The following is a 24291-nucleotide window of genomic DNA, read 5'->3' as shown; positions in this document are numbered from 1 at the left end:
CCCAGGGCAGTGATCTGGGCTGCTGCCAGGGGTTAGGACTTTGCCAGGTCAGGGGCAAGAGGCTGGGTACCGCTCTGTCTTCGCTCACAGTCCTCTTTGTTTCCAGTGACGCTCGCAACATGGCCCGGGATGTGCAGAACACCTTCTACGAGATTGTGGCTGAGTTTGGGAACATGAGTCAGCCCCAGGCCGTGGACTATGTAAAGAAACTGATGACTAAGGGCCGGTACTCTTTGGACGTCTGGAGCTAAGAGCAGGGCTGGCAGGGCCAGGGAGAGAACAGATCCTCAGGTGCGGACCCATGGGAGGTGAAAGGTGCCTGCCTGCCTGCCCCACCTGTGGGTGACCACATCATCCCCAACCCACAGCTCCCCCAGTGTCACCCTCAACCCCTCTGCTCTGGGCTTGACAGCTACAGCAGTCCCCCAGGGCAGGCTGGGGATGGAGCAGCTGGCATCTGTCCCCCACGTATGTGTATCCCTGGGAGGCAGAAGGGGTTGAGAGGGACATGAGGTGGCTAAGGCTACTGTCCGGGAGCTGTGGTAGCCCTTGGCACCCAAGGGAGCACCTCATGGCCCCAGCCTTTTCTTTGGGGTCAGTGACACAGCTGATGTTGGGCAGGGAAGGGGGCAGGAGGAACAGACAGCACTGGAGGAGCCGTGGGCTCTTTTCATAAACATGGGGCATTGCTTCATCCCCTGGCACCTCAGGGAGGGGACAGGAGAGGCTGGTTTTGGGGCCAGAGACAAGCCCAGCCTCCCTGTGCAGCGCAGGCTGGGTATGGCAGAGGGGGTGTAGGAGCCAGACAGCCCCATGCACACCAGCTTGGTGGCAAGGGCATGGTGCAGGGCAGCGAGCTGTGCTCGCCTCCCTCTCAGCGTGCTCCCTGAGCTCCCTGAGCATTCAGCCATCTCTGGGGCAAGGGATGTGGGGCTGTCGGCCAGCTCCCTCCAGCACTGCAGCTCTGCTCCCGGAGGGCAAATAGCTCTCCCTGCTTGGAAGAAGCTGTGTCCCCCACTCTGGTCCTGCTGGAAGAGAGTCCTGATCCAGCTGTGCTGGGGGGATCTGTTACTGTGCACAAAATTGCCCCATATAATAGCTAAATATCTGCTGTTCCCAGCGATTGCTGCTCCAAAGAAAAGCCGGAGTGAGTTCCCAGTCTGGCCTTGAGCCAGGGGCAGCCAGGACCCTTGAGGCACCCCTTCTTCCTTCCCCCTGCTGCCCTCCACATCTCTAGTGCGCAGAAGGGAGGAGATGGCTCCTGTCCCCTCCAGAAGAGATCTGGTCTAGGGGCTCACAGTCTGCAGGGGCCCTGCTTGCTCCCCGCAGGTCCCACAGCTGGCAGCTCCCCTGTGCCCAGCCCCTCCATCATGCTGTGTACGGTCATTTTTTAAATACTGTTTTTATTTTAACATCTTTGTGATTTAATCATGGGAAAACTTTCAGGCTATCCAATGACTGTAAATTATTTAAATATACTTTGCCCTTGGAATAAAAACACTGTTTCTGTAGTTTGCTTCCTGCCCTCCTGTCCTTCCACTGCTTGGCTGGAGGGGAGAGGGGGGCAAGGGAAGCACATGGAAAACCGCCACAACCTGCCTTAACCCTGGGGGAGGAACCAGGCTGCAAGTGTGGATTTAGCCTGACCTGGAGCAGGTTGTTGGGGACAGCTCCTACCCTGGGGTGCTGAGCCCTGCCAGGGAGATGAGGATGGTGGCAGTGTACTGAGCATACAGGCAGGCAGGTCGAGCAGTGTAGGTACATCCTTGTGGCAGGTCAGACAGCTCTGGATTGAAATGCTGTTTTGTTCCCAATTTCTCAGGAGTTTCCCTGAAGCCTAGCGCTTCTCCTCCCTCCAGTTTCTGGAGGGACTGAAGTCCTGCTCTGCCCCTACACAGCTTCTTCTGCATGTAAAGCTGTGGCCACAGCCAGGGCCACTGGGCTGTGCAGGCCAGGGGCTGGAGCACAGGAGGGAGCTTGGCAGCTCATAGCATGGCTTCATTCAACCCTCCCATTGCACCCTGCTAAGGAGCATTTCACCCCGGCATTGGTCGTCTCTCTCCACTCAGCATTTTGGATCCAGGGGCCTGGGCATGCTGCCAGACAGGCCATAACTGCAGAGCAGGGTTCTGAGACCCTGGCAAAGCAAGGAAGCACCTTCCCTTTATTTTTCCATGTGCATCCTCCAGAGATGCAAGACCAGGGTGCTGTTTGCACAGTTCCAGAGTGAAGCCTGGTTTGGACTCATGCTGCTCCCACCCACCCCCAGTGCTGCAGCTGGAGCAGCACACCTCTGAGGAGAGCCAAGTGGCTGATGAGCAGCCAGGACTCAACCAAGCACATGTCAAGAACAGCTCCTCCACCTCAGCCCCCTCTGCCCTGTGACTTGGAAAGGAGAGGAGGAACTGTGGCACAATGCTCCTAGTCTCAGCCTGGAAGCCAGCATGGATGCATGGCCTCCAGCTGCCCTAGAAAGCAAGGGAGGCTGCCGGGGCAGCCGGAAAAGCAATTGCTCACAACTGATGAGACAAGAACAGGCCTTGTCTACCTCTGCTGTCACCCAGGGGCTGCCCTGACTGCAGGAATGGGGAAAGAAGAGGGAGAGCATTTACCCTGGGAGGTGAGTGAAAGAGGCAGCCAGCAGGCCTGGACACAGCCTTGCACCAAGGACGTCAGTGCAAGCCAAGCACCTTGGACTGCTTCCCTGCCTGCAGCAGAGTGCTAGCAGAGCTGGGCTTGACCTCAGGGAACCATCCCAAAAAATGTCTTCAGGGCAAAGAGAAGGGAAGCAGCTGTCCCAGGCACCCTGTTTGTCCTGGAGGAGGAAGGCAGACAGGACAGGAGCTGCCAGGTGTTCCTGCCTCCAGGTTAGTGGCTCGGGCACGCAGCTCCAGCACCACAGTGAACACGCTGTCTGTTCGCTAGCAGGCCCCGAGCACTGTCCCATGTCTAGGCAGGCCTGCTTCAAAGGAATGGGGCAAGACACACCGGAGTCTGGACGGCATCGAGGCAAGAAGAGGAGTGGGAGATGGAGATAGTGGGGAGAAACCAGCTTGGCCCTCGCGCTGCCTCCCTTCACTTCCGCTTCGTGTCTTTGTTCTGGTTCTGAAACTTCTGGTGGACAACACGGAGGGTGGTGAAGAAGTTCCCCAGGAAGAGGATGAAGAATGGGAGGCCGCACATGAGGACCTGCGGGAGCCAGAGAGCTGCAAGTCAGCAGGAGGGACCTGCAGACCTTCCCCTCCCTGGGGGGCCCCAGGCTGGTAAGCTGTGAGCAGCTGCATTTGAGCCTCCCCTTACCTGCCACTCCTTGCAGTCTGGGTGCTGCATCAGATGGAAGAGGGTGATGGCGTTGTAAAGCTGCCAAAACTGCAGGAGACAAGAGTTTCTGCCTTCAAAGGCTCAAAGCTGCTGTGCCTCAGCTAACCCAATGCTCATCCAGCTGCTTTCTCCAGGCACAAATCCCACACAGCTCTCCCATGAGGCCAGCGTGCCGCAGCACGCAGTGCAACCCCATCCAGGGGTCAGAGGGCTCACCCCAGAGGACCCTGGTGGGGACATGTTCCCATTTCTTGCTACTGTCTGGAGCCCAACACCCTGGAGAAAGCCTCAGACCAACCTACTGCTTTTGTCCATTAGCCTAAATGATCTGACTAGGGGGAGTTGAACCTTTAGCAGCAGCTCAAGAGTCCAAGTTCAGAGGGGTTTTGGAAATGATCTTGCAGCCAGCCCCTTTGCTGTGTTTCACACATTGCTTCGGCTACCACAGCAACAGCAGAGCTATCCTACCAGGGCACTCGGGTCCTCCCCCATCTCACTAGGCAAGTTTTGTGGAGGTGGGTGCTCTAGAGGAGAAGGCTCATTTGAAGATTGCCCTTTTCAAAGCATTTTCTCTGCCTCTGGCATCTGTATCACAAGCCTGCAGCAGCTGGTGGAGACCTGTTTGATGTCCAGGCAGCCAGGCACAGCAAGGAACAAGGCATGGCTCAGTCCCCACCCAAAGCTCTGGCCTTCCTTATGGGAACCTGCAAGGATCGGTACATACTCACCTGCCCAAAGAAGAGAAAGGGAAGCAGGAACGTGAGGCCCCTCCACATCCAGGACTGGAAGCCCTCTGCAAAGGATGAAGGTTTGAATGGAGACCTGAAACCACGCTAGAGCCTGGGGACCAACCAGAGCCAAGCTCCTAAGGTAACAGGCAGGGAGGTTTAGTGGCCACTCTGTGCCTGGTCGAGGCTAACACAGCCTCTCCGTGGGCGTTTGTGCTTGCAGGGAGTGTGGGGTGGACTCTGGCTGATGTTCCTAGCTCTGTAGTCTATCATGGGCCCCTCCAGAGAAAGATGCTCTAGTAAAGCTACCCACACCTGGAGTTGGACTCACTATGTGCCCTATGGGCTGTGGAGGCTGGTGTCCCCTGCAGGCTCGGCCCCAGCACTCTGTTGCCCACAGACAGCCCACAAAAAGCATCTAGGGCATCAGAGGGAAGTTTCCTATCTATAAAGCAGCTTCCTGGGGGAAGCTCAGATACCAGGAACCACATCTCTTGCTGGTACTGTGTCCCCTGAGGTAGCCACCCTTGCCTTTAACAGATGCCACGGCTTCTGTTTAACTTAATGCCACATCTGGTGCTGGAAGGGAGGCTGTCAGCAGCCATAGGCCCTGGAGCAGAGGTGAAGGCAGGTCTGGTTGGACTGGGACAACCAGTAAGAGAAGATCCTGGCTTACCCACAGTGAGATCCATGTTGTGCCTCTCACCCAGTGCTCGGAGCCGATACAAGCACCCGCTCTGATAGTAGTACTGGAGGAACTGCACGAAACCTGCAGGGAGAGAGCAGCTGAGCTCAGGAGGTGCTAAGATGCAGGCCCACAGCTCTCAGCCCCAACATCAGTCCAGCTCTGGGGTGACGCTGGGCACAGAGATGGTCCTAGCCCCATGGAGGTGGAGAGCAGGAAAAAGGCCAAGGGAAAACCCAGACAAGCAGAGAGCTGTGAGCAATTACAGCCAGTTCTCCACGTGACTCCAGAGCCAGGCAAGTAAGCTTGGCACTAGAGGCTGGCTGTGGAGAGGTCCCAACCCACTGTCCCAGCACTTACTCTGATACATGGAGAAGGAGAGGAACTGGTTCCTGAACATCTGGTACATGAGCCCATCTGGCCTGAGGAGAGACAATGGTGGTTGAGGGATGTGAGGCTGAGTCAAGAGGTACAGCCAGCCTTGCCTGCCCCACAGCTGGGGTAGTGGCACCACTGGCTCACCCCAGCTCCCACCGAAACAGGGGGACTCCCTGAAGTCAGGCACCACATTGCAACCCATCTGATTCACTGTGGTTACGGAGCACCTTGTCAAAAGGTATTTGCAGCAAGTCAGAGGGATGGTGTCCAGTCTCAGACATGGTTCGGGAAGCCAAAAAAATCAGGGGCTGCCAGCACAGCGGCCAGGAAAACACTGCAGTAGTCCTTGGACAAGAACTGCAAGGCAAGGGATCATGTTCCCTGACCAACTGGGTGCTGCCTGTCTTAAAAAGGTGCTGATGGCTGTTTTGTTTGGGGTACTTGGGCCTTAGCGAGGAATGCATGAAGTAGACTGTTACACCACAAGGTCCAGAGAGCACAAATATGGCTATGGATTAGGGCACCTACAGCAAGGCTTCTTTGTCTGAGTTGGCTGCAGCCCATGCAGGCTGGGGTCTCTTCAACCAGGAGCTATCTCCATACCACAAATGAGGTGAGAAAAGCAGGGCCTGCCTGGGATGTCCAGGCAGGAGACGAGGGCACACAGACTTACCAAGTCAGCATGACACCTGAGAGGAAAGTGGAGATGTAGTGATGGAAAACCCACCAGCCTTTGATTCTGGAAGGCAGAGACAGGCAAGGGGGTCATGAATCAAGGTCCAAACAAACATCAAGCAAGGGGAGCTAGGCAAGCTGTCAGCTGCTCTCCAGCTCCCAGGGCAGAGCAAGGAACAAGGGTGGTTACAAAAAGGCTGTGCATGGGGCAGGCCTCCAGTCCAGGTGGTACCCAGGGGCCGGGGCAGTTTCAACTGCTGCTTCTCCTCCCAGCCACCTCCAGGCAGGGAGCTCATCCAGCCTTCCTACGCCAGCAGCCACCTTGTAAGGACCAGGCCAGCCCATACAGCTGATTACCAGGATTTGCTACATACCGTGAGTAGGAGGTTCTTGCAGCCACTCCCTTGGTGAGCGTAGGTCTTCGCAATGGGTTTCAACTCCCCCAGCCTTGTAGAGAAGGACTAACTCACTGCAGCCACCCCTCCCAGCTGCCCTCCCTGAGCACCTGAAGGACTCACTTGGATCCATTGTTGATCAAGATGCTCTCCCGGATCGTGAGGGTGCAGTAGTACCACACCAGGAGGAAGTTAAAGACAGCATCTGTCACCCTGGCATGGAGCAAAGTGAGGGTGAAAAGGAGGCAGTGGAGCCATAGCCCACAGGATTGCTGGGCACAGGCACCAAGTCAGCAATTGCTAGAGGACACTTAACCACCCAGTGGGGTGCCCGGAACAGGCCTGCGCACGGAGAGCTGCTTCTCACACCATCTACTACCACCCCACTTAGACCGCAGTAGCCACAAAGGCTGCTGCACCTCCAGGGGCAATGGCCAAGCTGGAGAGACCTGATTAGCCAGTTACTTTGTCATGATCTCCCATTCAGCTCTGACTTTTAAGCTCTAGTGTTGCTCTGGGCCATTCAGAACCAGAGATGAGAACATGGAGGCCCTGGGAGACCATCTCTGCCTGGCACTTTGGGAGAGCATCCAAGCCAGCCCGAGCCAGCCTCACCTGGAGTTGAGGAGGAACCGACAGGAGAAGGACACAATGAGCAGGATAATGGTGAGGTAGAGCTTGAACTTCTCATACTCATCTTTATATGCAAACCTGCAGAGAAGCACAAGGACAGGCTGGGAGCAAGGCCGGAGGTTTGCATCCTCCCATCCCACCAGGCTGGACAAAGGTCGACAAAGTGGCTCTGGGACATGCTTGGGAAAACCCTCATCCCCTGGGCACTTCTGAGAGGAGAGCAAACTACTCTGCTTTCATGCAGGTGAGACACGTTCAAGTAACCCCACAGTCATGCCAACTTGTGTGGCCAAAAGGACAGAGAGGGCATCTTCATGGGGAAGCCATGACTTTGTTGGAAGGTCCTATTATTTGGCTTGTTAGAGTTAATGGTCCCAGTTGGGTTGCAGGAATCTAAGAGGGAATTGAAGACTGGGTTGATTCTGGGAAATGAAGAACTGGACAGCCCTGGAAAGGGATCTGCGCAAGGTACATCAAGCAGCCACACATCTGTGCATGCTGTAATCAGGAGCTGCAGTTCAGCTCGGGAAGAGTTACTGTTTCCTGGTGACAAGGAGATCCCAAACCACCTCAAAGCACATGACAGCAGTGATGAGAGGGACGTACTTAGCCTGCTTGCTGAGTAGTGTGACGTTCACATTCCCAAGCACCAGACTCAAGTACAACCTGGAGAAAGAGCAGAGGCATTAGGAGAGGCATCTCCCAGGAGCTGGCTGCCTGCCTGGCAGTCCCGCCGCGAAGGCAAGACGGAGCTGTCACATATTTCCCCACAGCTTGTGCGCTGGTGATGGCCAGCCTGGCACTGTTGATGCTCTGCAGTGACACCGGGGGAATGAGCACCCAGCTGTTTTCCACTTGGAGCTGCCAGGCAGCGTGACTGGCACAAACACCCAGGCATTTCGTCCCAAGGGCACACAGGAAGGGCACAGCCCCGTCTCCTGCAGGCATGGGGGTGTTCGCTGGGGCTCCCTCTGAGCATGGCCACGGTTCAAGGGTGGATGAAGGCTGTGAGTGCCAGGCACGAAAGAGGGGGAGACAAGGGCAGCTCTGCAGAGGATCAGCCTGGCTCCTACCCAGGCACCCTCCAGGGGAGCCTGTGCTGAGCACAGCACAGCTGTGACACCAGCTGAAAGCAGAATCACAAGCAGGTTTGTGCCTTGCAGCATTACAGCTGCAGACACGTGGAGGGAAGAAGTGGTGTTTCAGCAGCTACATTCTCCCAGGGACTTTGTCCTTCACATCACCAAAGCTTTCACCCTCCTGAGAGTGAAACTAAAGCTTTCTCCCATAGTGAGGGGAAGGATCTGGCCCTGTGGAAAACTCCCAAGGCCTGCAGCTAAATTCCGGCTGTCCATTTTCCCAGGAGCTACTCTGACAAGGGACCAGCCATGGGGGCACCTTGGCATCACAGGACCCTGGCAGTCCTGACTCCCTCTGGTGAAGAGACCACCACCACCCAGACACAAGGCACCTCTTACCCATTCTTCTTTGGCAGGTAGGCCTCCATCTCAAAGAAGACATTCTGCCTCTCTTTTATCAGGCTCTGAGTCTCTTGGATGGACTCCTCCTGTTCAGGACTCACGTGGGCCTTGCATCTGGGGAGGAAACATAGGCACTGGCATCAGGACAGCCACCGTGATGAAAGCAACACATGCTGGCACTTGGTACTTGACCATGTCTCAGACGAGGACACCCCAAGGTCAGGAAAGATGAGCTGGGGACAAGTCTGCAACTCAATCTGCAGGACTAGCTCCTATTTGTCAGTCTGAGATGTTGCTTCAAGGAGAGGAAGCAGGAATGAAAGTGAGGGAAGACAGCCAGGTCTTCTCAACCTTGAACAGCAACAGAGAGAGCTTTGGGCAGGAGGGGATTCGATTCAAGCACCCTGTAAAGGCCTTGCAAGCTTTGAACAGCAAGCAAGGCACAAATCAGGGCAAAGGAAAGGAAAGCCCAAGGAAGATCTGCCTGGGTTAAGTCCAGACCTCAAGAGGACCTTGCTATCAGTGAGGCTGCAGTAACACGTAAACTGGAGCAAGTGCTGTTAGACAAGCTCTGTCCTTGTTGCTCCACCCCTGCCATGGCTCGTAGGGGCTGTCACAGGGCACCAACTTACTTTTTGAGGGACAGAGACAGCTCCTTCAGCTTCTTCTTCTGCCGTGCAATGGAGCTGGAGATCCCATCCTGGAGCTTGGTCAGCTCCTCAAGTTTCTGCTTGTACAGCTTGTGGTTATCCTGGGAATGAGAGACCGGCACACATTACAGCTGTCTGCCTTCGCGTGAGGCTGAGCTAGGTGTCCAGCAGTCACCATCCTTGGGCCTTCTGCAGAGTGCCTGGCACCTTCCCATCTCACACAGCCACACTCCTGGAAGGTCCCAGAGACACAAGGCTTTGCCTGTCTGCTCCAACCCCTGTCCTCTCTGGGACCTCAGTGTTACAGGCCTGGTAAGACCAGCTCATGGCAGATCGGCACTGGCTGCTCTGTTGCTGCTCAGAAAAATCCTTGGTAGAAAACTGAATATGATATATGAAAACAATGCATCTCTTAGAAATCTCCTGTAATTCAACTGCACAACGGGTTGGGTAATAGAAAGGGTGGTTAGAAACTGTAGTCAGAAGGCCAGGCACAACTGGGCATGCATTTGGGCACCCTGCAGCTGTCCCTGCCTCAGTGGGGGCAGAAGCAGCAGTTGGGGAAGCCCATCCCCAGCTCCAAGCAAGTTATCTACCAGTGCAGACACACTGGCATGCAGCAACCCCTTGTGTCGCCAGGGAGCAGCAAGCCTTGCGTCTGGCCACACCACCATGTGCCTGCAGGCCCCAGCACTCAGCCGCCCTCAAGCTCCAGGCTGCAAAAGCCCGGCTGACAGCACGGTCTTGCCCTGGGGACGCTCCAACGGTTGGGAAACCACAAGCTGCAGCAAAGGGGAAGTGAAAGATTCAGAAGTGCTCCTGCAGCCATGAGGTGAGCTGGGGCTTGGGTTATAATCCAGGCCAAGTTGACCTGGAGAGAAATGGCGTTGACTGCTGCTGCCAGGCATGGGATGGGAAGCGTCTCTTCCTTTCTCTGCCTGGAGGCCATGGTTTGTCCAGGTCTTACGCTGTCTTCACTGACTCAGCGCCTCTGAGGATCCATCTGGAGCACCCAGCTAGGTGCTGAGCGGGATGCTGGAAGGAGCCAGTCAGTAAGAAACACTAAAAGGACTTAGAGCAGGGTTAAGGTCAACTGCTCAGCTCCGTGTGCCATAGTAACCCAGCCGCACCTGTGTAACCCTAGATGCCATTCTTCCTCTATATTTAGAAAGGAAAGGGGAGACCACACTGTGTCAACGCTCCTTCTTGTGAAAGTCAGCTGAAAACAACCTCGCTTTGACTACAGGCAGTCCGAATACCACCTCTACGAGAGAATTAAATTGTGCTGCTCACAACCACCCTTGGACTAGACCTTGAGGTCTGCACAGTTTTCACCTCCCTAGTTCTTATCAAGCACTTTATCAGCAGATCTCAAAGCCGTTCCCAAATGAGAAAGGTGAAACCGAGGCGCAGAGCAGGGAAACAACTTGTTCTCCCTCCCGTGACAGGCAGCACGGCAGCAACAGAGTGGGAACAGATCCCAGATATGCCCAGCTCCCCCGGCAGTGATTGATGTCCCCAATCCATGGCAGGACGTCCCCTGATTGACAATCAAGCTTTCTTGCTCCCATCTGAAGTCACCTGCTTCTGTTGCTCTCAGCCCTGGAGCTAACTAAGAGCAAGTGGCGTTTGGGACAGTTGCTCTCTCCACGGCTCCTTTAGAGGCTCCGCAACCAGGCCGGTGCATCCCACGGCCTGACACAGTCTGGACCAAGAGCCGAACTGGGAGCGGGTGTCTCGGACCAGGCTGCCCTTTCCGAAGGAAGAGCCGTCACGTCCCCAGAGCCTGCGCTGTGCTCTGCGCGCAGGGTTCAAAGCAGGCAGTCTGGTACATCCACGCAACCCCTATGGAGCAACAGCAGGTTTCTCAAAGCCTCCCTTGCCCCAAATCAGGGCACAGCTGCAGCGTGTGTCGGCAACAACATCCGCTTCGCCCCCTCCTGCCAGGGAGGGGGGAGAAGAGGAAACTGGTGCAGAAGCAACTGATTTATCTTACGATCTGAGACGATGCACCAACGAGGGAACGATGCACCAACGAGGGGACGGTTAGCCAACCTCTTCCCTCAGGCGACCTGTGTCCGAGCTGAACCCTGCCCACTCGTTCTGCAGGCAGCCAGCGTGCCAGGATTACACAAAGCAGGTGGCAACACCTCCGGTAACCCAGCTGTATCCAGTCACCTTCCCAGCACGCAGCGAGAGCCGCAGCAGCCCGAGAGGGTCCCCGCGGCTGGCGCCCCTCGGGCAGGTAAGTGCCCGGGAGCTTCCCGCCCGGCCGGGGGGCAGTGGCAGGAGGGCGGCCAGCAGATCGGGCCGGCTAGGAGACGCGTGCTGGGGACAGGCCACCCGCTGTACTGTGACCTGGATTCCTGTCCGGCTCCACTCCGCTGGACAGGTCCACCACGATGCTGGATCCGGGCTGAGAGGAGCGATAGGGTCGCAGGGAGCGTGAAACAGCATCCGCAGGCCTCGCTCCCACTGCGGCACGCACGGCTTCCCGGCTGGAGCTTTCCAAGCCCCCGCGGATGCCACCGCTCCAAGCCACAGGCGGGCTGCGGAGCTGGCTGCCTGCCTGTGCGGGCCAGCGCCGGAAAGCCCCGTGTCCGCCCCGGGCCCCGGGCCCCGGCTCGGCTTCAGGCCGCCGGGCAGCTGCCGCCCCGACCCCTCGGGAGCCGCCACAGCGGGCCGCGGCAGGGCAGAGGCTCCCGGCGGAAAGCGACAGCGACCCAAGCGCGGCAGCCGGGTTGACCTCGCCTCCGTCCGCGCGGCCCGGGCACGGCGGGCGGAGAAGCGGGGGCTGCTGTCGCGACAGAGGCTCGGGTCGCGACAGAGGGTGAGCTCCCCCCTCGGCACGGCGGGGAGCAGCCCCGGGGCGCGGCCCGAGGGCGGTCCCGGCGGGACGGCGGTACCTGGATGCGCTGGTAGCCGTCCTGCAGCTCCTGCCACTCGCGCAGGCAGTCGGCGGCCGAGGCGCCGCAGGACATGGCGGCGGCGGCGGCGGCGGGGCGAGCGGCCCCGGGCCCCGGCAGGGCGCTGCGCTGCGCGGCGCTGCCGCCGCCTCCCGCCCCGCTTCCGGGCACGCCCCGCCGCCAACCCGCGTCACGCGGGGCGGGGCCTCTGCGCGGGGGCGGGGCTTCCTCCTCGCCCCGCCCCCCGGAGTCTGGCGCTCGCCCCGCTGCCGCTGCCGCTGCCGCTGCGGCTCGGGGTCGCGCCCGGCTCCCGCGGGAGTTGCTTCATTTGTGGTTTCTCCCCCATTCCCTGCTGTCTGTCGCCTGTTCCCCGCGCGGGCTGGGCTGTCCCCGCGTAGCCACCAGCCCCGCTGAAACGCTCCTGCTTTTGGGCTTTTTTTGGGCGTTTTTCGGCCTTTTCCGTGGGGCCTTCGCCGTGCTTCGGGGGGATGCCGAGGTCGCGCAGGGCTTCCCCTCAGTCCTTCCCCGCGGGGCGCTTCGGGACGAGCGCAGGGAACGGGCCGTTCGTGACCCCGGGAGAGCGGGGCGCCTCTGCGCGTCCAGCCTGGCCCCCTGCGCCGCGCAGGCTGAGGTCCCCGGGTCCTAGGGAAGCAGAGGACATAAGAGGTGCCACCAGCCTGCTGCCGCGCGGGGCCCCCTCGGGAGCGCTGCCTGCCCGCGTCGCTCGCGGGTCTCTGTCGGCATCTTGGAAAAGTCTCCACCTTTCGTTGCAGCTTTGCTCTGCAACAACGCACCCAGAAGCACGTGTTTGCCCAAGTGTTTTGGGAGCCCGAGACGTGGAGCAGGATCGCGCCTCAGGGAGAGCGAGTGCCGCGGTGCACGCAGGCATGTCCTGCCGCTGAGGCCCTGTTATAAACCACTTCCAGACCACGAGGGAGCTACACAAACAGAGTCCTGTTCAGTGACAGCAGTGGTATTTTGCATTGTAAATAACACCTCTGGAATGGGAAAGGCCAAAATTAATACACCTTTTCACAGATCACGCTGCAGTAGGTGGACAGCAAACAAAGGCTTTGCTGAGGTTTACAGGATGGGTCCCCTCTCCCAAAGGTTGCGCTTTTCAGCAGTTTGGAATGGCTAGTGATCAAAATTCATTTACAAAAAGGTAAGGACTGACTAATATTGTCCCCAGCTGGACATATTTGACTTTCAAATTTCAGGAGAAGATCTAAAATGAAAGACAGTTAAATTCTTAGCACAGAGTGCAATAAAGCCCTAGAGAATTTTCTGTAGCGTTTTATTTTGAGGTGTCAAAACAAAGAATTTACAGTGCTAAAAGACAGGATAGTATTGAATTTAGATTTTATGTAACAGGATAGATGCTTCAAAATTCTCTGCCATGCAAAGAAGTTAGGTTATTGTATTAGAAGAAGGTAAGTGGAAGGCATGTACCAGGTCTTGCTAGACGGGCTGGCCCAACACAAGCAAATCCACAAGTCTGTGAGAGGCTGTTTCTGGGTCCTGGTGTCTGCCAGTATCTGAGAAGATATGTTCAGAATGGAGGAACTTCTGAAATGAGGAAATTCTGTCTTTATCTCTCTGGGCTGGAACGGGGTGTAGTCCGACTCTCAAATAACCATCCCTCACTACCGATCGATAAACTTTTTCAGAGATAGTCCTAATGATTTCCCCATAGCTGGGGTAATGAGCATGGCTGATAATGTGGTTATAATAATCCCCTTAGCTTATGAAAGAGACACGTAGTGTATAAGGGGCCGCATCCTTCTGGCCTTGCTTTCCCCAAACTACCCCCTTCAACAGCACAAGTAAGTTCCCCTAATGTCTCCACAACTTGACCCAAAATGATGCCTGCTAAAGATGAAAACTATTCCATAATGTTAAGATGTTTTTCAAACACAGTTCAAGTCACCTTCTACCTATAGATCAGACATTGGCAGGGACAGGAAAGCATCTTTCCCTGCCGGCTGTTCTCTTTGCTGCCTGTCAATAATTTGGTTCAGAGATATCTGTGATTGTGGTCCGATAGATTTGGGTCTCCCAGTCTGAAAGCTGTTTCACAAAGCCCCGGTTTGGTCTCATGTTTGTTTTGCACTTCTGAACGTATTCCCAAGCTTCCTGTAAACAAAAAGGAAGAAAAGAAGTGTTAGGAATTTGAACTGAAAACAAACCTCATGTACTTATACTGAGCAACTACATTTGTGAGCTACACAGCTTCGTATTTACTTCCTTGGTATTATGTGTCAGATAGCAGAAACCTGTAGATAAGGATGTTGGCTACCAAAGTAGGGACAGTCTGGATCCAGATGAGAACTTCAGAGGAGTCTTTCATCTTTATAACCTGCTCTCCTGGATATGAGGACAGCTCAGGCTTCTCTCTTTATGTGCCATATATCTTGCATTATTTTACACTGATGGAGTGATGCAGTCCTGGATTTCCACCACAGGCTCCACTAAAATGCTGCTTCTTCCACGGGTGATAAATGAAGCATTGAAGTATCAGCTATCTACGGCTAAGCAACAAAGGTTATCATGTTTCTGAATTGGTGTGACCTGATGTGGCAGAGCAGCTGGGAAGCCATCCAGTTATCCCCCCCCATGTTAACTACAGCCACCTTCATTATTTATTAGCTTCACGTAATCAGCTAGAACTCTGCTACACATGGCAGGTCCACTGGCAGCTCTCCGCTTTGCTCCAGCTGTATCCTTGGGTTTACCAAGTAGTGCTCATCTTCCGACTTACAAAACAGAGTTCCCCCAACAATCAGAGGATTGCTTAAGCGTAATGAGACCAAAGGTTAAAAGATTGTGCTCCATTAGTTTGTTTTTCTAATCTCAGTGATTCTGCAGGCTCTGAGGCTGATCACCCAATATTTACTGTTCTGAGCCCATGGTATGGATTTCTGCAGTTCTCCCAAACCCAATAGATTTACTCACGCATCAATTACTAATTGAATAAGGGGCTGCACACCCCAAATGTGCCTTTCTTTTGCAATATCCATGTCTTTGGGAGTCCTGGAGCCATACTAAAAACTTTCGAAGATCTCTGCCTACACTGGGTGAAGGATCACACAGGAGTCTGTTGCACTGCTTCAGTCTGCAACAAACAAATTTGTCTGCCAGAGTAATCCCCCAGGAAAGCTTTACCCAGTCAACAGCGTAAGCACTACCCAGGCCAGCTGCAGGATGCTGCTGTGGTGTTGCCCTTTACTTCTTTTTTCTTTTTTTGCACTTGGCAAGATGCCGAGACCAACCTGTTGATCTCAACCGAGAGAAATTGCAAGGATCAGCCTTTGACTTTTGCACTGCAGCTGCAAGCACCTCCAATAATTTAGCATGCAGGGGCAAACAGCAAGGGAATGGTTATCAGTCTGCAGGAGCAATCACACCCAACATTAGTAGCAGAGGCCAGATAATATCTAGTGCCCTGCTGGCACACTCAACCTGAAATTACCCTTTGGCACACACTGATGGTAGGGAATTTCCTCTTATGTTGCAAATGTTTGCACAAAATCAATTAAATGATTAGGCACATGCCCAGCTTCACTGAAAGCTTTCAAGCTCCCACAGGAGAAAACACTTTCCAAACAAGGACAAGATTTTTAAGAGGCCTTCTTTCAATTCCCATTGATCAGATAACACTAGCCTGGTCTGTGCTAAGCAAGCACGACGAGATATTGCCTCTAACAGCACAATGCCTGTGTGTTGTGGGCAGAGGGAAAAAGGGCCTCGGAACTGGTAAAGGCAGCCAGTCTAGTACACAGCTGGGTAATTCTCAACCTTCATTGCTTTTCTTACGTAATTCAGAGCTATGGAATGGAATGTACTGGCCCTTTAACCTGTAGATCCCTCCTGGTCTAGTATTATCCCATTCCAGATTTCCCTACAGTAGTATCAGTGGGAGGGGATTGCTTCTGGGGGAATAAACTAGGTTTTCTGAAAAAGTCAGCGCTGCTGAGCCCAGTGGTGCTCTGTAAGCACTGGAGTCTGAACCTCCCTGTAACCCCATGGTAATAAGAGATGGGATCAACTCAAGTAGCTCCCAAATAGTCTCTTTCTCAGATCTAGGAGAGCAGAACCCCTAAAATCTGTAACCACTGTGTTATTTTTGTAGCCCTGTAGCTAAGCAAGGAAATATAAGAATATCATAGATGCCAGAGTAAGGAGTCACAGATTCAAAATCACACCCAAGCCTAATTTTTAATGGTATAAATAAGACACAATCTGACCTAATAGAATCTATTACATTATCAAGTAGACAGTTCGTATGAAAGCACAGATGATTTATTCCTCATGAGGAAGACTTCAGGAACAGAAATAAACTACAGACCCAGGCAGCATCTGTGGGAAGTATGAAAGTGATGTACCTTCAGGGAAAATTGTGAGGAATGCATAAGATAGGCCATGGTTACTGTGCTGCTCCGGCTTATCCCCAGGCTAGAGAACACCAGCACTGCTCCATAATTCAGCTGAGCATCTGAATAAAGAAATGCCAAATTAGTGATACAAGAAATCAAGCTTCCAATTGTAAAGTAAAGATGCAGTGAAAGCTGACAGATTACTAGCCTGAGAGACAGGAGCCCTCATGAACTCTGACAGGAACAGATGGGCACTGCCAGTTCCTGGTTTTGTAAGCATTTGTCTTTGTTAGAAACCCACTGAGTTCAAATGTGGCCGAGAAGACCGAAATCAAATGATAACGACCAGTCAATGCTTCAAGACAGATCAGCTTCACCTTTATGTCAGGTAACTGTGATGAAAGTGGCCTATGATGACTCATCAGCTGTGGTCAACATCAAATCAGCTACTCACACTCTTCCCAGACAGGTTTAAAGATAACGAAATTCCTGATGAATGCATCAGAAATGTCTTATCAGTGTTCTCTGCTCCAGCTGAAGGAATCAGCTCTCAAGCTGGAAGGGACTTAGACTTCGTGTACCTTATCCCTCTGTGGGGATCACCAGCAGAAAACATATACATGCCAGGAGGGTGTTGTTTTTATTATGTTGTGGATATGTGCTAGTGAAATTTGCTAAGATTAACAAACTCATTTTCTACAGATCACCACTTGGCTTTAAGAGGATGTCGTCACTCACTCCTGACCACATCACCTCTGCCACCTATGCCTGATCGGTTCTATATTTTATTAATAATCTTTTGAACTTTTTCCCTCCCTCTCCAGAGCAGACAGCATGACATGTTTTGGAATACTAACAATTGCACTCTAGAACTTGTAGGGCAAAGCCTCTTACTGCTGTTGAGAGGTTGGTTTTTTTCAAATGCTAAAATAGAATTTTCTGAGTTATTTCTGTTACAAGATACCAGTTCTGTTCTAAGTTCTGTGGGTGGAAATGGCCTCACTCTGACACATACCTGACATGAGCTCACCTCCTCTCCTCTGAGGATACGTGGGGAGCTTTAGTCTAGTGTTCATCCATAATTGTTCCAGTTTAAATAATCTACTATAGACTATCAAGTAAACAGTATACATTTTCACAAGGGCTACAGCTAATAAACTCTCATAGTCTATTTTGGAAACTTCCACATGCTGATGTGAGAAAGAGACTTTCTTCTGAAATACTACTGGGAATAGAACTGGGGAAAATTGAAAGACAAGTAAGTGGATATCTGCATTTGGGTTTCAGTGCATGCTAGTCATGAAATTCGATTTAGGACTAGAAAAATACATTCCCAAATATTGTTTCCTTGTTTGTATCCAGTTGTCATTTCTTATTTTATACTTGGATTGTAATGTCTTTGGGGACAGGGTGGTCTTTTGGCTCTAGATCTATACAACACTCAGCACAGTAGGGCCTTTGTCTGTGGCAGGTGCTATTTCATAGGTGTGATGAAAGATAATGATGTAGTTGCACACGATCACAGGAGGGACTTGCAGGAACTGTCTGCTGTGCTGCTGCGGGCACTCAGCTGGAAGGTATGTTTTTCCTTGCCCTCTCTGATGTAATGAGCTGAAGGCAGGTTTGTCAGCATATGCATGCTGTCCCACCTGAAAGTCTCCCTAGCTGCCACATTGGGTCTGCACTGCAAATCACAAGGATTAGCAGCTTCCTGTGGTAAGTTCTCTGATGTGTGTCACACTCCCGTTCAAATGAAGCTCTGGTGATTGGAGATTTGGGCTGGTAAGAGTCAAAGCGTTGTATTTAAGAACAAAGGAAAAGGAGGGAATCCTGTGAAGCCCTGGTAGCTATCCCACAGCAAAGCCTTCACAGATCTAGTGAAAAGCTCACTACTATCACAGAGTGAGGTGTTGCTTAAAATGAGTATCAGATGGCCTTTAAAATCTCCCCTCCCTCCATCAGGATGGTTATTAAAGCAGCTCTTGTATCCATTAGTGTGTAGGCTTGCCTGGGAGTATGCTGATCTTGAAAGATTACGACCCTCCTGTCTGAGCTTCCTGTTTGAGTGAATTGCGGTCACTCCCATTTAATATCTGAGAGTAAACAAGATCTCAGGAATTTCAGATCAGGAACAACTCACCTATGAAATGACAAATGGTGGGAAAGGAAGAGAAAAGATCTGCACTGGGAGAATCTGGAACAGATATATGGAGGAGCTTGTCTTCTGCAAACCTAGAAAAAGACAACACAGCATTACATGGACCAGTGAAGCGGATTGCAAAAATGTGTTTGAGGCAAGCAGATAAATTTTTTGTTTGCTATTACACGTGTCAGTTTTCACCATCATCATTAACATTACGATAAGGTATTTGTTGTGGTAAGACAGCAAGGTGCTTGTAATACAGCATCAAACAGTTTGGTTACTGATTTGCCATTCCACAAGGTATCAGCATTGATGTCTTAACTTCACCCTACAGCTTGCTTTATCTAAGCGCTAAATGAAAACAGATGAAGTGAAAGCAAGATAGCATTTCAAAACATGCATGTTGATAGTTTTGTGAACATAGTTCCCTGATTCACTTCATATGGTTTTCTACGACAGCATCATCCTCCTTCCAAAAACTCAAGAGAACTCAATTCAGAGAGCAAAATATTGGTGAAGAATTTGAGATGTGAAAGTGTGTCATGCAAAGGGCATGGGAAGATTACCCTGGGCTCAGAGACTTTTGATGCTTTCTGGAGCCAAAGACATAAGAAATGTCTGCTAGTATACATGTCCTGAGGTAGATAGCTGGATTTATCGCTTCTTCTGTTTTAGTCACCACTTTGAGAAATGCCATGGCCTGCTGATTGAGCTGAATGGTAATGGACAGATGTAGGAAAGGAAGGAAGAACAACAGTGTGAAACACCAGTGATTTAGCTTTCACACGGTTTGTGAGACTTTGTCCTGAAACAGTCAAGGACATAGGTTCTTTCTGAAGGATGGTAGCATGTGATGGACTCACTCTGCCAAGGGCCTCCCGGTCCTTCTCTCACCCAGTCATGGTAGACAGCTGTAGAAATGCATTGCTGCTATGCAAACTCTGGAGCAGAGATCAGGAAAATGAGCATGAAATAGCATGTGAATCTCGTTGACTGGAAATGCAGAGGATTCCTGGAAAGCTTACAGCCAGTCCTCTGCGAATGGGCTCTGATGCTGTGCCACCTCACTTTTTCCACATGCACACGTTGATGAGAATACACCTGGACTGCTTAACTTACAGTGCTGCAGGCTGCTCAGAGATGTTGACCTGCGCTTTGATCTTCAAGTCCTTCAGAATTTGTTGGTCACACGCCTGCTTGAAATTGCCCATATATAACTTTGCAGGCAGTATCTCTACAGGGTATGGCTGCAAGTTGTCTAGTTCCTGCAGGAGAGAAGCCATAGGCTCAGTTTAAAAAGCGTATTTGTTCCTATTAGCTTCATAAGTTCTTAAACTGAAGTCATGTGAAGAAATAAACACAAGCTTAGTCAGCAGCCCATGACACATTCTAGTATAATGATTCATTTAATCATCTGAACATTCTGAAATACTGGAGTCTTTGCTAGATTTGTAGAGAACAATTAACAGAATTGCTGCCATTGTGGCATTACTTAAAATAACTGCTAAACAGGAGGCAGAATATTTTTTTTATAATGCATGGAAGGACAGTGGTGTAACAGAGTCATTGTTGTTTTCTGGTTACTGTCTGCAAGGCTCAGTGAAATCATCTGCTGCCTGACAGAGCTGCAGGTGTGAGGTGGTGGCACAAAACAAGTCCACTACTTTTGATTTGCGCAGCATGAAGGCTGAGAATAAAAGTAGATAAGTGTGCCAAGAAAGGAAAGAACACTCAGTAGCTGACTGTGCCTCTATAGGCATAACTGAAACTCAGCTAATGCTACAGCAGAACAAAATAGCAGCTCAACAGTTTAAGGCAAAGAACAGCAGCTTAAACTCAGCGGCAAGGAAGTATTCTGTATCCAACTGAATCTGATGGGGAAGTTTAGCAGTTTGCTACCCCTCACGAAGAAGCACAAAGTGAATTGATTTTCTTCTGCATTGTAACATCCCACAGGATAGCACCATGTCAAGGGCTTTTTCATTTGAACCAGGTGTGAAGTAATATGAATAACGGATATGAAAGACACGCTGCAATGACATGTCCTCTGCCATATAGTGCCCTTTAAATGTGCCCCTTTTTGTATACTGTCCTAGATGTGAAATGAGGGTAATTGCTTTTAATAAACTCAATACATCAATGTTTGCAGGCAAAACCAAATTATTAGGATGCCAAAGTTTCAGTGGATGGCTGTTTTCTTTCAGGGCCTGTTGAAACAATGCACCAGCGTGTGTGCTTTGTGATCCTTCCAGATGAAAAGCTTTATAGACGTGGGATGGATTGTTTAAGAGAAATTGTACTTCTGTCTGAAACCATTTACTTCTGTAATATCTCAGAGAACCACATGTAAAAGAGGTTAAAGAGGAACCTGTTTTTTTCTCATTCAGTACTGTTCATTTAGTTATCAGTACTCTCCAATAGGCCAGTTTCGATGTTATCAGAGAAAGCTTCCCAGTGTGTTTTCATGAGCTTTTTTTCCATGCAATAAAAGAGGAAAAAAACCAAAATGTAGCTGTAAAAGAATTAGTGGTGTGACTCAGGGCAGGCACAGTAACTGAAATTGCATTTAATTTCTTTGTTTGAAATTACTTGTGTCAAGTTCACAACATCATTTAACTTGAATTCATTAGCCATCATCAGTTGAATATGAATGTTAATGTTTTCTACTTGGAAATTAAAGTCTAATCTCACCTGAGGCATCCAGAATAACTTCTGAGTCCTCAGAAAATGATAGCAGGCTGAAAAACGCTTGTATCCTCCCCTCAGGATGAGCACGGGGTGGCGGGTGAACTGTTCTAAGTCTCTGCCATATCGGACAGCAGTTCCTTCCTCAGCATCTAATGAGATCAAAAAGCTATTTGCCAGGACAGAGTGTCTCCATCAGCATCTGGGGTTAAATCTGGGCCACTGACACTGATAGCAAACTTCTTCTGATTTCACTGGGCTTAGGATTTCATCTAATGGCCTGTAGAAAGCCTTGTTAAAAGCTAGATCTAATCATCTCATTTTTATGGAGGCTCTTTTCTTTACCACTTTAGTCTGCTTTAAGCAAAGGGAGAGAAGGAGGTGTCTTGAACAAATTTTTCACAACTTTTTTAAATATTACCTACCCTCAGTGATGCAAATTATGTGAGAGGTGGTTGCTCCCCCTCCTACTCCCACGAGATCCATCCAGGGCGCCTCTACCTATGTCTGCTTTAGAAACAGATTAGCACAATGGAAACCTGCTTCTGCTTCTTCATACCTTGCCTTGATAATGTCTCATCACGGAGCATTTATGCACACACTTTATTTGTTCACCTTATACTCTCAGATTTTTCCCTCAGAAATCAGGGTGTGGCCTAGATGTAAATCTTTGCTAAAACTATAGTTGTTCTTATAAAGCTAATAGGAGCCAGGTTCAGAACAAACAAACAAAAAGAAGTGGTTCTTCATACAGCAGAGCCCCTTGCCAAAGAATGTTTGAAAGCTAAACATTTACATGGTTCAGGGAAGACTGGACAAGTACATGGAAAAGAGTTTCCAGCTCTTCACACTTCTCAGTGAACTCCATCAAAACACCACTTCCGTTAAAGCTAAATCTTCTTTTTAAATATGATAATATGACAGGTTTTAATAACCCTTAAAGGGAAGTACTCACTCAGTGAACATAAGGAACTTGACTCAGCATTTTCGATCTCTGAAGAAGCATTGGCCCCTAAAAGGCAATAGTTAGACAAGGCAAATCTCAGTGAAATGTGAAAAAAGAATCTTTTCCTCACATGTAGTGAAGAACTTTGTGGGGATCAGTGCAAAGACAGGGAACTGGGCCTGCCAGGAAGCCTTGAAACAAAATATCTGGATTTATGAAGCCTAAGAACATACACAATACAGTCAGTAAGAAAACAGAGGTATATCACAGGTGTTTCTTTTCCCAAATAAAACTGAGCATAATTTGGATCACTTCCAAATAAGCTCATAAAAGTAAATGAGGAACGTGAAGAGTATCTATCCTGCAGTGAGGTCAGAGTTTGCCTTTCCAGCCAGCTGACGTACCTTTTTCACTCTCCTCTTTCTCATAATCACAGAGATCCAAAGAGCTGGTCTCGCAATCATACACAACACAGTATCTGACACACTCCAACTCCTCTGAATCCGGAACAAGATACTCCCCTGTAGGGCTCTAGCAAAATCACATAAGATTTCTATCAGGAGAACAAGTCCACATTTTTCTTGTGGCATCAACCCTACAGACATCTCGCAAGTTACTACTCTGGGACTATGGGATGGGTTTGGAGCTGCATTTGTACTTTATTCTGAAAGACCCGGTTATGTAAACTACTCTGGATTGCTTCATCAGCTTCACTGGTAAAGATGTCAGTGTTGTTCTTTGTGAGACAACACTACAATATGTTAGGTCTTGTGCAATACTTTTCCCGATATTCAGCTTCTATGTCCCAATCCTTTGGGTTGCTGAAGCCACCTTTTCTTTCTTTCTTGTGTTAGAACACATCCCCCCAGTGGTAGAAATGAAACATGTTTGACACCGGCAGGGGAGAGACTAGAAGAATTCCCTTTCATTTTAAGCCGGTTTTCGTTTACTGCTAAAGTCCAGGGATGGCTTAAACAAATGGTAACCTCGCCTCACCTGTTCAATCCTGCGTGCAGTAATAATATGGCTCTCATCGTACTCACGCTGAGTGCGGGCATCTGAAAAAATAACCAAGACAGAACAATTGGCTTATTTGGTACTATTTAAGGTAGAGTCCTCTTCCTAATTCAGTCAATGGGAATTCAGGCACCAATGCCAAGAAGAGACAGACTGATTCTATTTCTTAAAAACTGGGACTTTATGAAATGGATCTAATAAACCACAATCCTGAAGTGATTCCAAATATGCCTAGCACCAAGTGATACCACCATCTTTAGGCCCAACGCAACGGTTGTACTGCAGTGTTCACAGTGCAGCTCTTGTGCTCCATTCTGCTGTGCCCTGTTCTGCCTTCCAGTACCCCCGTCTCTGTGCCTGCCCCAGAGATCAGGCTGGCTGGGGAGAGAGGCATTAGAGAGACCCTGGCCCCGACTCCAAAACCAGCTGATTCCCTGATCAAAACATTTAATATCACAGTACCTGGCACCCTTTTTTTTTCATACTGGCATTATGAAAGATGCAAATGCTTATCACCAATCATTACAAAATGGGCAAGAAATCTTGTCCATCTCTAAAATAGTCACCTCTAGGAGCCACAATGGAGAACATTTATCCCTACGACAGTTTAGAGAAGGAAGAGCTGAATGCCAAATTCAGTTTGAACGGCAGCAAGAATTTCAGTAGGCAGTAAACTTGCTTGTTTGCATTTAATCAGGGCTGCAGCATAACGGTCCCACTGTTGGGCTAACCGCCACGAGACGTCAGTGACCGTAAATATTCAGTGCCATTGCTTGTGTTCCGTGTAAAGGGCTGGAAAGAGCAGTGCCTGCTCGCGGCTGGGAAGCGGGCTGGGAGAAAGGCCCGAGAGCCCCGGCAAGGGAGCGCACGAGCCCCCTTCCCCCGGGGGCCCGGCCAGGACCAGCCTCGCCTCCACCTGCACGGGGAGCCCCAAATCCCGCCGTTCTTGCTGCCTCACCCAGCAGGCAGAGGTAGTTGGGTTCGGTGAGCCTGGAGAGCCTGCCGTACTGGTTGAGGAGGTTGTAGAGCTCCGTGGGCTCGCAGAGCTGCAGCCCCGCCATGCGCCCCCCTCCCCCCCCCCCCGCTGCGGGCCCGGCCCCCACGGCCGCTCTCAGGCGGCGGCGGCGCGGCCCCTGGCTCCGCGGCCGCGGGGGGAGACGCCCGCCCCAGGCCCGGGGCCCCTCGCGGCAGCCGGGTCGCTAAGGCGCGGTCGCGGCTTCTCCTTCCGGCGGCGCAGGCGGGCGCTGCGCGGGGCGGCGGAGGGCCGGGCCG

At 51.3% G+C, this 24291-nt stretch overlaps 3 protein-coding genes across 5 annotated transcripts in view; 1 reads left to right on the top strand and 2 right to left on the bottom strand.

The window, feature by feature from the left end:
- Positions 1–1511, top strand: part of POR (cytochrome p450 oxidoreductase) — a 36316-nt gene extending 34805 nt beyond the window's left edge. For all 3 annotated transcript variants that reach the window (XM_067309783.1, XM_067309784.1, XM_013958241.2), the window contains exon 16: positions 107–1511. In XM_067309783.1, coding sequence (XP_067165884.1) covers positions 107–251 — 145 coding nt within the window. In that variant the 3' untranslated portion in view covers positions 252–1511. The remainder of the gene's footprint in view (positions 1–106) is intronic.
- TMEM120A (transmembrane protein 120A) lies at positions 1384–11978 on the bottom strand. The gene is made up of 12 exons (XM_067309786.1): positions 11853–11978; positions 8929–9047; positions 8294–8410; positions 7422–7481; positions 6798–6893; positions 6306–6395; positions 5786–5851; positions 5095–5156; positions 4726–4818; positions 4050–4114; positions 3301–3369; positions 1384–3189 (listed from the first exon to the last, which is right to left on the bottom strand). Exons 1-12 carry the CDS (start codon positions 11925–11927, stop codon positions 3076–3078), a joined length of 1026 nt encoding a protein of 341 aa, XP_067165887.1. The 5' UTR covers positions 11928–11978; the 3' UTR covers positions 1384–3075.
- Positions 11979–13147: 1169 nt separating this feature from the next.
- On the bottom strand, positions 13148–24080 carry STYXL1 (serine/threonine/tyrosine interacting like 1). The gene is made up of 9 exons (XM_067309728.1): positions 23978–24080; positions 22999–23060; positions 22407–22533; positions 22012–22068; positions 21063–21208; positions 19491–19636; positions 18369–18460; positions 16238–16347; positions 13148–13988 (listed from the first exon to the last, which is right to left on the bottom strand). Exons 1-9 carry the CDS (start codon positions 24078–24080, stop codon positions 13857–13859), a joined length of 975 nt encoding a protein of 324 aa, XP_067165829.1. The 3' UTR covers positions 13148–13856.
- Between the last annotated feature and the right edge of the window lie 211 nt (positions 24081–24291).

The sequence above is a fragment of the Apteryx mantelli genome, chromosome 22 (genome assembly GCF_036417845.1).
Source record: "Apteryx mantelli isolate bAptMan1 chromosome 22, bAptMan1.hap1, whole genome shotgun sequence".
Lineage (NCBI taxonomy): Eukaryota > Metazoa > Chordata > Aves > Apterygiformes > Apterygidae > Apteryx > Apteryx mantelli.
The sequence above is the reverse complement of the archived record's forward strand: the minus strand, read 5'-3'. Positions and strand labels throughout refer to the sequence as shown.